Genomic DNA, 12376 nt, shown 5'->3' on the forward strand with positions numbered 1-12376 from the left:
TTTTTTGTACCACACTGGAGCTTCTTGAATTCTCAAAGTCTTTGACTTTAATCTTGATATTTCTCCATACATAGTCAATATAACACAAACTCAAAGGAATTAGCCTGAAGAAAATTTGGGGAAATTATTGTATGGGGAAATTACATTGAATTTCCAAAAATTTGAACAGTAAAACTAAAACATTGTGTATCTCAGCAAAGCAAACTTTTACTTCCAATATGAGACCTGACACTGGTCTATTCATCTACATTTTCCACTGTACAGGATTTTCCTCAGGGCCAGTTTGACAACCTTATTCTGCAAACTGTAGATTAAAGGATTTAGCATGGGCACAATGCAGGTATAAAACACAGAAGACACTTTCCCTTGGTCCATGGGGCTCACAGATGATGGCTGCAGGTACATGAATGCTGCAGATCTGTAGAAAGCAGCAACAGCCAAGATGTGGGAACTGCAAGTGCTGAAGGCTTTGGACCTGCCCTTCATGGAGTAGATGTGGAAGGTTTTGTAGAGGATGAAGATGTAGGAGGTAAGAATAGTTAAGGCAGGAATCAGGACGTTGAAAGAACTGTGGACTAGAGCCAATAATTTGTTGAAATAGATGCTAGAACAGGATAGCTCCATGAGTGGAAAAACATCACAGAAATAATGGTTAATCACATTGGCTTTGTAGAAATAGAATCTCAACATAAGGCAAATATGGAATGTCGAATGAGTGAGGCACAAGATATAACCTGCTGCTGTGAGCTGGAAGCACCTATAATTAGACATGATGGCATTATAAAGCAAGGGGTTACAGATGGCAACATAACGTTCATATGCCATTTCAGCCAACATATAACTCTCTGCAATAATAAAAAGAAGAAAGAAATAGAGCTGAGTTATGCATTCAGGGTAGGAGATGATGTTCTTCTCTGTCACAAAGTTCACCAGCATTTTGGGAGCAATGACAGTGGACGGACAGAGATAAATAAAGGACAAATTGCTGAGGAAATAATACATGGGGGTGTTCAGGAGAGAACAGAGCCCAATCAGTATGATCACGCCCAGGTTCCCCACCACCATGACCACGTAGATTCTTAAGAAGAGGAGGAAAAGGGGCAGCTGGAGTTGTGGTTGTTCTGTGAGCCCAGCGAGAATGAACTCAATCACTGAGGAGTGATTTGCAGGGTCCATTTTGTTCTCAGCAGGTTCTAAGTTTAAAGAAAAAAGGAAAATGAGTGTATGTGTGTGTGTGGGGGGGGGGGTGGTGGATGTGAGAGGCAGAGAGTAATTCTGCAGGGATCATTCGTTATCCCTCATCAAAGGACAAACATAATGAAGGGAATTCTCCAGTATATCCTGCTACTGTAGAACAATCATTCTGGTTGAGCTAGAATAGAAATTGTAAACTTAAAGAACTTTATAATTATGATACTTCATAATGTTTAAGAGACACAAGAATTTATGAATTTTTAAAGTCAGCCAAAAGGAATGTTCTAGTATTATTTCTGAGTACTCATCTTTCCTCCAAGTTTCTATGTTTATATATTAATATCATGCATGTCGAATAGTGTAGATTTTTCCTTTCATTTATAATAAATAATAGTAATGTATATTTTCTATAATTAATGCAGAGAAGATTCACAAGTCTGTGGAAAGTAGTTATATTAGCCGGGATTGTCTTTAGTAATATCTCAACTGAAAAATCTGAAAAATAGTTTCATTTCACCTGAGATCTGATGCTTTAATGTCTGAGCTTCCTTTTCCCTGGAATTTGACCCAAGAGGGCAGAAATATAACTGCTTGGCAGACATTTTATATCTCAATATACCTTTTACAACAAAGACAAACATCCCTATCATCAGACCCACCCTGAGCTGACAGTCATAAAAGTGGAAGCACAGACTAAATAACCACGTACATAGCAGATATTCTTTAGGACACATCTAATGGGTAGTTGGATTCAATGTACTTCTAATATCTTCATTCTAATGGATCCTGATTATGTTAGACAATAGGGGATCAAATCCTTAGCTCAACCCCATTCTTGCTATGGAGTCTTGAGACAATATGTCTACTCTCCAACTCTCTGAAAAAATAGATATACTAAAATCCACCTTCTGTGTAAATTCAGATAAATGATTCCCGTGAGGTGCTTACCACAGTCCCATACCATTGGTAAGAACTGGATTCTGTCAATGTTATTTTAGTTTTAATCTATTAAGTTGCTTTCCATTATATCTTTTGTCTCAGTGGCATTTTCATTCCTTCTATGGTGGCTGGGATTTTTTATTTTTTTCATTAAGACATTTTCTTGTTTCTCCTTTCTACCTAAATACATACCATATCTAAATACATTACCATACAGAAATTTGAAATTATTATTAAATATTAACCTCTTAAATACAATATTTTCCAAGGTTGCCAAATAAAATTTGAATAAATGTCTATCATTCAATGATTTATTTCACCCAATAACAAAATCTTTCATTTTTATATCCCACCAGGTATCACATCATTTAATGATGACACAAAACAGCATTTGATAGAATTTCTTTTATGACTCGTCATATTTCTTTATCTTCTTTCACACATTCCCAGTGTATCTGATGAAATCTATTCAATAGTTAGGGTCCTTAAGTTAAGGGCTTTAATAATGGAAACCCAGTTAATAAGACCATTTTCTATGTGCTGAGGAATACCCTTCTTATGTTTATATTTAGAACATGCTAAATCTTTATCAATTATTATGAGTTACTTATTGGCTTTTCTTCTATACTAGACTGTAAACTCAATGCAATGCTTGGCACAATATCTTACATACAGCTATCAATAAATATGATTTTTAATAAAATTATTGAAAGGATTGTAGTGATAATTTAACATAGACTCCAACACAAGTGAAGGAAACTCTCACACTGCCTGAGCTGAAGTGAGTAAACAAATAAATACTGGCCATACATTTATCCAGTGGGAACAGAGAGATGGTAAGGGAAACTTTGCTCCTCAGAGAGTGTTGATATTAGAGTGAGGACAGATAGAGACAGAAAAATAGCTACTCGCACCTCTTAATGCACTGTGAGGAAGCTAAAACAGAGATAGAGATCCAACCTTTTAAAGTCTAGGACTGGGATTCAAATACATCCCTCTTGCTCCCAAAAACATCTTCTGCTCTATTTCTCTGAAGGCAAAAATGGTTCTGGTGATGCTGGTAGACAGTTCTGAGTACTAACCTTGCTGGACTCTTTGTTGTCATAGGGTCATAACCTAGAAGAGTCTGTGGTACCAATTTTGAATCACTGGTCCTGACCTCTGTTGAATTCGATGGTTCTCTGCAATGGTTGGTTAATATGAATGGAGATTTATACTCTGAGTATTGATGCTAAGAGTCAGATGAGGAACAAATAATGCTAATGATCTCCAGTTAGGATCAAAACCCACAAGTATCAACTCTTGGGAAAAGTTACAATAGCAATTCCCTTTTCTCCCATGGACTCTCAAATGTTTAATAGTGTCATATAGTTGCAATTTATTGTTTTTGTTAGATTATTGGTTGGAAACAAGGATGTGATAGATCTCATTAGAGCTCCAGTGAATTTCATGTGAAGCTGTCTAAGAATTCAAAATTTTAGGAAATTTTTAAGACATGCATTAAAGGAACACTCTAAAGTGATTTCACACAAGCAATCAGGAAAAAATCTTTGTGTGCAATATTTGAACTATTATTTTCTCATTGACCTATATTAACTGTATTTAGGTGCCATGATGTATTTATAAAACAGTAGTACTTGAAATATTTTAACATGCAACTGGTTATTAGCATAACCCCATGAATAGTTCCTGAAGAAATATCATAAGTTGATGACTTTAACTAACTCTATAAATAAAAGCAATATTGAGGAACAATATAGAGATCTGTCACTTATTATAAAAAAAAAAAGGTTACTAGATATTGTTTCCTTAAAGTATAGAGTAATAAAAAAATCATGTTCTGGTTCAAGGAGGCAATCTAAGAAGATCTGCAACTCTGACTGCAACAATATAGGTCATATTTTCTCCTTATCTTGAAACCAAATTTATTGAACTATAATTTACTTGTGGTAAAACTCAACAGAGCAAGAATTTCCTCAATGTCAATAGAGGTGAAGTGCTTTTCTGTTCTGGGTATGGGAACCATGGTATTCTAGACTGGAGTTTTCAAGTTTTAGATATCACTGTATCTCCAGATTTGTTATGTTGCCCCATCAGATAACAACTACACATATTATATTTTAACACATGTATGCTACATGTTTGAAACCAAGCATTTTCTTTCAAGGATATTGGGTTGTTGGCTTTATTTAATGACTTAAGAAATAAGGTGTTCACAAGTTATATTACCTAACTGGGGTTTGATAGAGAAGCTACTTAAGTTCATGCTTCTAAATTTCTGTATAGAAATAATTTAGGATATCATCAGTTTTATTGCAGATCTTAGAAGAACTCTTTAAACATAAATTTAATTGATTTTGATGGGGAAACAGTGGAAAGAGTGTCAGATTTTATTTGGGAGGGGGGTTCCAAAATCACTGCAGATGGTGACTACACCCATGAAATTAAAAGACGCTTACTCCTTGGAAGGAAAGTTATGACCAACCTAGATAGCGTATTCCAAAGCAGAAACATTACTTTGTCAACAAAGGTCCAGCTAGTCAGGGCTATGGTTTTTCCAGTAGTCATGTGTGGATGTGAGAGTTGGACTGTGAAGAAAGCTGAGCACCAAAGAATTGATGCTTTTGAACTGTGGTGTTGGAGAAGACTCTTGAGAGTCCCTTGGCCTGCAGGGAGATCCAACCAGTCCATTCTAAAGGAGATCAGTCCTGGGTGTTCATTGGAAGGACTGGTGCTAAAGCTGAAACTCCAAAACTTTGTCCACCTCATGCGAAGAGTTGACTCATTGGAAAAGACTCTGATGCTGGGAGGGATTGGGGACAGGAGGAAAAGGGGACGACAGAGGATGAGATGGCTGGATGGCATCACCGACTCGATGGATGTGAGTTTGAGTGAACTCCGGGAGTTGGTGATGGACAGGGAGGCCTGGCGTGCTGTGATTCATGGGGTCACAAAGAGTCAGACAAGACTGAGCAACTGAACTGAACTGAACTGAACTGAACTGAAAAAAGCATTAAGGGGTTCTTAACTCAGATTTTAAGCTCTGGTAAGGATTTTGAAGAGAACCAAACATCCAACAATGTAATAAGAAAAGACTAGATCTAAAATAGCATGCTTATGTCTGGTCACAAAAACTTTCTCTCAAGGATTTTCATCATGGCAACATCGACATCTGTATTCCTGAGGCTGGAGAACAGGGGATTCAGTATGGGCAGAGCAATAGGATGAAACACAGAGGACACTTTCCCTTAGTCCATGGAGCTCACAGATGATGGATGCAGATTCATGAGTGTTAGAGATCCATAAAAAATAGTAACAGCTGAGATGTGCGAGCTGCATGTGTTGAAGGTTTTGGACCTGTCGTCTGTGGACCAAATGTGGATGATGCTGGAAATTATGAAAATGAAGGAGCTAAGGATGGGCAGGATGGGGACAGGGATGTTCAGTTCAGTTCAGTCACTCCATCGTGTCTGACTCTTTGCGACCCCATGAATTGCAGCACACCAGGCCTCCCTGTCCATCACCCACTCCTGGAGTTCACTCAGACTCATGTCCATAGAGTCAGTGATGCCATCCAGCCATCTCATCCTTGGTCGTCCCCTTCTCCTCCTGCCCCCAATCCCTCCCAACATCAGAGTTTTTTTCAATGAGTCAACTCTTCACATGAGGTGGCCAAAGTATTGCAGTTTCAGCTTTAGCATCATTCCTTCCAAAGAAACCCCAGGGCTGATCTCCTTCAGAATGGACTGGCTGGATCTCCTTGCAGTCTAAGAGACTCTCAAGAGTCTTCTCCAACACCACAGTTCAAAAGCATCAATTCTTCGGTGCTCAGCTTTCTTAACAGTCCAACTTTCACATCCACACATGACTACTGGAAAAACCATAGCCTTGACTAGATGGACCTTAGTCAGCAAAGTAATGTCTCTGCTTTTGAGTATACTATCTAGGTTGGTCATAACTTTTCTTCCAAGGAGTATGCATCTTTTAATTTCATGGCTGCAGTCACCATCTGAAGTGATTCTAGAGCCCCCAAAATTAGTCTGACACTGTTTCCACTGTATCCCCATCTATTTCCCATGAAGTGATGGGACCGGATGCCATGATCTTCGTTTTCTGAATGTTGAGCTTTAATCCAACTTTTTCACTCTCCTCTTTCACTTTCATCAAGAGGCTTTTTAGTTCCTCTTCACTTTCTGCCATAAGGGTGGTGTCATCTGCATATCTGAGGTTATTGCTATTTCTCCCAGCAATCTTGATTCCAGCTAGTCCTTCCTCCAGCCCAGTGTTTCTCATGATGTACTCTGCATATAAGTTAAATAAGCAGCTTTGCTGGAGCAGCCATGAAAAGATATCCCACATCCAAGGTAAGAGAAATCCAAGGAAGACAGTAGGTGCTAAGAGAAGGTATCAGAGGGTAGACAGACTGCACCACAATCAGAGACAACTAGCCAATCTGATCGCATGGACCACAGCCTTGTCTAACTCAGTGAAACTAAGCCATGCCATGTGGGGCCACCCAAGATGGACAGGTCATGATGGACAGGTCTGACAGAATGTTGTCCACTGGAGAAGGGAATGGCAAACCACTTCAGTATTCTTGCCTTGAGAACCCCGTGAATAGTATGCAAAGGCAAAAAAAAAAGACAGGACACTGAAAGAAAAACTCCCCAGGTTGGTAGGTGCCCGATATCGTACTGGAGATCAGTGGAGAAATAACTCCAGAAAGAATGAAGGGATGGAGCCAAACCAAAAATAACACCCAGTTGTGGATGGGACTGGTGACAAAAGCAAGTTCTGATGCTATTAAAGCACTGTTGCATAGGAACCTGGAATATTAGGTCCATGGATCAAGGCAAATTATAAATGGTCAAACAGGAGATGGAAAGAGTGAACATTGACATTCTAGGAATCAGCGAACTAAAATGGACTGGAATGGGTGAATTTAACTCAGATGACCATTAACTCAGATGCCCCATTACTGTGGGCAGGAATCCCTTAAAAGAAATGGAGTAGCCATCATAGTCAACAAAAGAGTCTGAAATGCAGTATTTGGATGCAATCTCAAAAACGACAGAATGATCTCTGTTCATTTCCAAGGCAAACCGTTCAACATCACAGTAATCCAAGTCTATGCCCCAACGAGTAATGCTGAAGAAGCTGAACTTGAACGGTTCTATGAAGACCTACAAGACCTTTTAGAACAAACACCCCCAAAAGATGTCCTTTTCATTATAGGGGACTGGAATGCAAAAGTAGAAAGTCAAGAAATACCTGGAATAACAGGCAAATTTGGCCTTGGAGTACAGAATGAAGCAGGGCAAAAGCTAATAGAGTTCTGCCAAGAGAACCCACTGGTCATAGCAAACACCCTCTTCCAACAACACAAAAGATTCTATACATGGACATTACCAGATGGTAAACACTGAAATCAGATTTATTGATTAGCTCCAGTAATTTTCTGGTGGTGTCCTGAGGGTTCTATGTAGAGGATCATATCATCTGCAAACAGTGAGTTTTACTTCTTATCCAATTTGGACTTCATTTATTCCTCTTTCTTCTGATTGCTGTGGCTAAAACTTCCAAAACTATGTTGAATAGTAGTGGTTAGAATGGACACCCTTGTCTTGTTCCTGTCTTTAGGGGAAATGCTTTCAATTTTTCACCAGTGAGGATAATATTTGCTGTGGGTTTATCATATATGGCTTTTTATTACGTTGAGGTATGTTCCCTCTCTGCCTTCTTTCTGGAGGGTTTTTGCCATAAATGGATATCGAATTTTGTCAAAGACTTTCTCTGCATCTATTGAGGTAATCATATGGTTTTTATCTTTCAATTTGTTAATGTGGTGTAATCACATTGATAGATTTGCGAATATTGAAGAATCTTTGCAACCCTGGGATAAAGTCCACTTGGTCAAGATGTATGATCTTTTTCATATTTTGTTGGATTCTGTTTGCTAGAATTTTGCTGAGGATTTTTGCATCTATGTTCAGCAGTGATATTGGCCTATAGTTTTCATTTTTGTATGTCATCTTTGTCTGGTTTTGGTATTAGGATGATGGTGGCCTCATAGAATGAGTTTGACAGTTTACACTCCTCTGCAATTTTCTGGAAGAGTTTGAGTAGAATAGGTGTTAGCTCTTCTTTAAACTTTTGGTAGAATTCACCTGTGAAGCCATCTGGTCCTGGGCTTTTGTTTGTTGGAAGATTTTTGTTACAGTTTCGATTCCAGTGCTTGTGATGGATCTGTTAAGATTTTCTATTTCTTCCTGGTTCAGTTTTGGAAGGTTATACTTTTCTAAGAATTTGTCCATTTCTTCCAAGTTGTCTATTTTATTGGCATATAGTTGCTGATAGTAGTCTTTTATGATCCTTTGTATTTCTGTGTTATCTGTCGTGATTTCTCCATTTTCATTCCTAATTCTTGATGAGTCTGGCTAATGGCTTCTCTATTTTATTTATCCTCTCCAAAAACTAGCCTTCTAATAAAAATTTATTTATTTTAATTGGAGGCTAATTACTTTACAATATTGTATTGGTTTTGCCATGCATAGACAGGAATCCACCACAGGTGTACACGTGTTCCCCATCCTAAACCCCCCTACCTCTTCCCTCCCCATACCATCCTTCTGCATCATCCCAGTGCACCAGCCCCGAATATCCTGTATCATGCATCGAACCTGGACTGGTGATTTGTTTCACATACGATATTATACAAGTTTCAGTGCCATTCTCCCAAATCATCCCACCCTCGCCCTCTCCCACAGAGTCCAAAAGACTATTTTATACATTTGTGTCTCTTTTGCTGTCTCACATACAGGATTTCGTTACCATCTTTCTAAATTCCATATATATGCGTTAGTATACTGTATTGGTGTTTTTCTTTCTGGCTTGCTTCACTCTGTATAACAGGCTCCAGTTTCATCCACCTCATTAGAACTGATTCAAATGTATTCTTTTTAATGGCTGAGTAATACTCCATTGTGTATATGTACCACAGCTTTGTTATCCATTCATCTGCTGATGGACATCTAGGTTGCTTCCATGTCCTGGCTATTATACACAGTGCTGTGATGAACATTGGAGTACACGTGCCTCTTTCAATTCTGGTTTCCTCTTTGTATATGCCCAGCAGTTGGATTGCTGGGTCATAAGGCAGTTCTATTTCCAGCTTTTTAAGGAATCTCCACACTGTTCTCCATAATGACTATACTAGTTTGCATTCCCACCAACAGTGTAAGAGGGTTCCCTTTTCTCCACACCCTCTCCAGCATTTATTGCTTGTAGATTTTTGGATAACAGCTATTCTGACTGGCATGAAATGGTACCTCATTGTGTTTTTGATTTGCATATCTCTGATAATGAGTGACGTTGAGCATCTTTTCATGTGTTTGTTAGCCACCTGTATGTCTTCTTTGGAGAAATGTCTGTTTAGTTCTTTGGCCCATTTTTTGATTGGATCGTTTATTTTTCTGGAATTGAGCTGCAGGAGTTGCTTGTATATTTTTGAGATTAGTTGTTTGTCAGTTGCTTCATTTGCTATTATTTTCTCCCATTCTGAAGGCTGTCTTTTCACCTTGCTTACAGTTTCCTTTCTTGTGCAGAAGCTTTTAATTTTAATTAGGTTCCATTTTGTTTATTTTTGCTTTTATTTCCAATATTCTGGGAGGTGGGTCATAAAGGATCTTGCTGTGATGTATGTCAGAGAGTGTTTTGCCTATGTTCTCCTTTAGGAGTTTTACAGTTTCTTGTCTTACATTTAGATCTTCAGTCGATTTTGAATTTATTTTTGTGTATGGTGTTAGAAAGTGTTCTCGCTTCATTCTTTTACAAGTCAAAAACCAGCTCTTAGTTTTGCTGATTTTTGCTATAGTCTCCTTTGTTTCTCTTTCATTTATTTCTGCCCTAATTATCTTAATGTTACCAGGACAACAGATTTTAAAATAATGAAGTAAAATTAATTAACCATGTATAAAAATACAATTATTTTAATTGTAAATAGTAAATATAAATATTTATTCAAAAGTCAAATCTATATATAGTTGATTTGAAGTTTTGGTGTAAGAATTCAGAATATTGATGTAATTATTAATTTTTGAGATCCTCAGTATTAAACACTCTAGTTGCTAGGTTAAATATATAAAGAAACATTTTATTAGGCACTTTTGTTTCTTATTCCTTCTATTTTTATATTCCATTTTGTATTTTCTTGTATATTTTTATTTTTTGTTTCAAAATCAGAAAATTGGAAATAGTCTAACATTTAACTGAATCAAATTAAATTGGACACTCAAGTGTGGAGAGATATTATAGTTAAAACATATCAGTTTAATTATTATTATCAGTTTACACTTGCATGCGTTAGTGTTTCTCAATTTTGAATATTCATTTCAAGTAAACATGGGAGTTGTTTTTTTATTATTATTTCAATACCCAGGGTACACCATATGTCGATAAAGTCAAAATTTTAGAGGATAATGTAAGATATCAGTACTTCTTGAAAACTTCTCAACCTTTAATGTAAACAGGAATAACCTAAGGATGTTGATCAAAAGCAGATTCTGATAGTAAGTCTTATAAATGGATTTGAAATTATGCATTTTAGATAAAATCTCTCAGATCTTGTCACTGCTATTCTTCTATGGGCCACTTGGAAAAAACAAAGGGTAGAAGACCTCTTGTTTTGAACACCTTCCCTAGAGTTCTTTCAGATTCAAGCAAGATGCCCCACATCTGTGCATTAAACAGTTTCTTTAGCACTGGATTTTCTGTGGCTGCAGGATTCTGGGATATATGAAGGGAAATATGTGTGTCTGGAATTCCACCTTATAGGTGAGCAGACTATGATTTACAGCTACTTCAGTGTGCTGAGTAAAAAAAAAGCAAGAAAGAGAGTTGGAGTTTGGTAAAGTTCAAAGCTGTATATGTCAACTTATTTAACTTGTATGCAGAGTATATCATGCAAAATGCTGAGCCAGACGAAGCACAAGCTGGAACCAACATTGCTGGAAGAAATATCAATAATCTCAGATATGCGGATGACACCACCCTCATGGCAGAAAAAGAAGAGGAACTAATGAGCCTCTTAATGAGGGTGAAAGAGGAGAGTGAAAAGGCTGGCTTAAAACTCAACATTCAAAAAACTAAGACCATGGCATCCTGTCCAATCACTTCATGGCAAATAAATGAGTAAACAATGGAAATAGCAACATACTTTATTTTCTTGGGCTCCAAAACCACTGCAGATGGTGACTGCAGCTGTGAAATTAAAAGACACTTGCTCCTTGGAAGAAAAGCTATGACCAAACAAAACACCATATTAAAAAGCAGAGATATTAGTTTGCTGACCAAGATCCATCTAGTCAAAGCTTTGGTTTTTATAGTAATCATGTATGGATGTGAGAGTTGGACCATAAAGGCTGAACACCAAAGACTTGATGTTTCTGAACTGTGGTGTTGGAGAGACTCTCTTGAGAGTCTCTTGGACTGCAAAGAGATCAAACCAGTAAATCATCAAGGAAATCAATCCTGAATATTCATTAGAAGGAATATATGTACGTGTACATATGTATATACATGTATATATGTATTCTAAATTATATATATAATAGAGTAGGAATTATGACTGATAGTTTTTTTAATCTTTTTTAAAATTTATTTTAATTGATAGGATAGGAATTTTAATTGTAGCCATTTACCTTCTTTTATACTACTGATGAAAACTAAGTCAAATAATATGAGAGCACTTGGAAAATGAATGTCTGACATCCATGAATGAATGGATAATTAAATACAAGGGTAGTAAATAATATTATGTTATATGTATTTTTGTTCTATACTTAGACACTACAGGTGAATAAGTTTAAACACTATCCAAAGAATGCCGGGAGAAATATCAATAACCTCAGATATGCAGATGACACCACCCTTATGGCAGAAAGTGAAGAGGAACTAAAAAGCCTCTTGGTGAAAGTGAAAGAGGAGAGTGAAAAAGTTGGCTTAAAGTTCAACATTCAGAGAACTAAGATCATAGCATCTGCTCCCATCACTTCATGGGAAATAGATGGGGAAACAGTGAAAACAGTGTCAGACTTTATTTTGGGGGGCTCCAAGATCATTGCAGATGGTGATTGCAGCCATGAAATTAAAAGACGCTTACTCCTTGGAAGAAAAGTTATGACCAACCTAGATAGCATATTCAAAAGCAGAGACAGTACTTTGCCAACAAAGGTCCATCTAGTCA

At 37.3% G+C, this 12376-nt stretch overlaps 1 protein-coding gene across 1 annotated transcript; it reads right to left on the reverse strand.

The window, feature by feature from the left end:
• Positions 1–240: 240 nt before the first annotated feature.
• LOC138083922 (putative olfactory receptor 8G3) lies at positions 241–1176 on the reverse strand. Its single transcript, XM_068977908.1, has one exon. The coding sequence runs from the start codon at positions 1174–1176 to the stop codon at positions 241–243; it is 936 nt and encodes a 311-aa protein (XP_068834009.1).
• Between the last annotated feature and the right edge of the window lie 11200 nt (positions 1177–12376).

Source organism: Capricornis sumatraensis, chromosome 8, assembly GCF_032405125.1.
Source record: "Capricornis sumatraensis isolate serow.1 chromosome 8, serow.2, whole genome shotgun sequence".
Taxonomy (NCBI): Eukaryota; Metazoa; Chordata; class Mammalia; order Artiodactyla; family Bovidae; genus Capricornis; species Capricornis sumatraensis.

Bases quoted from the DNA above. Each gene is read 5' to 3' on its own strand.
- LOC138083922 (XM_068977908.1), bottom strand. From the start codon at position 1,176: ATGGACCCTGCAAATCACTCCTCAGTGATTGAGTTCATTCTCGCTGGG.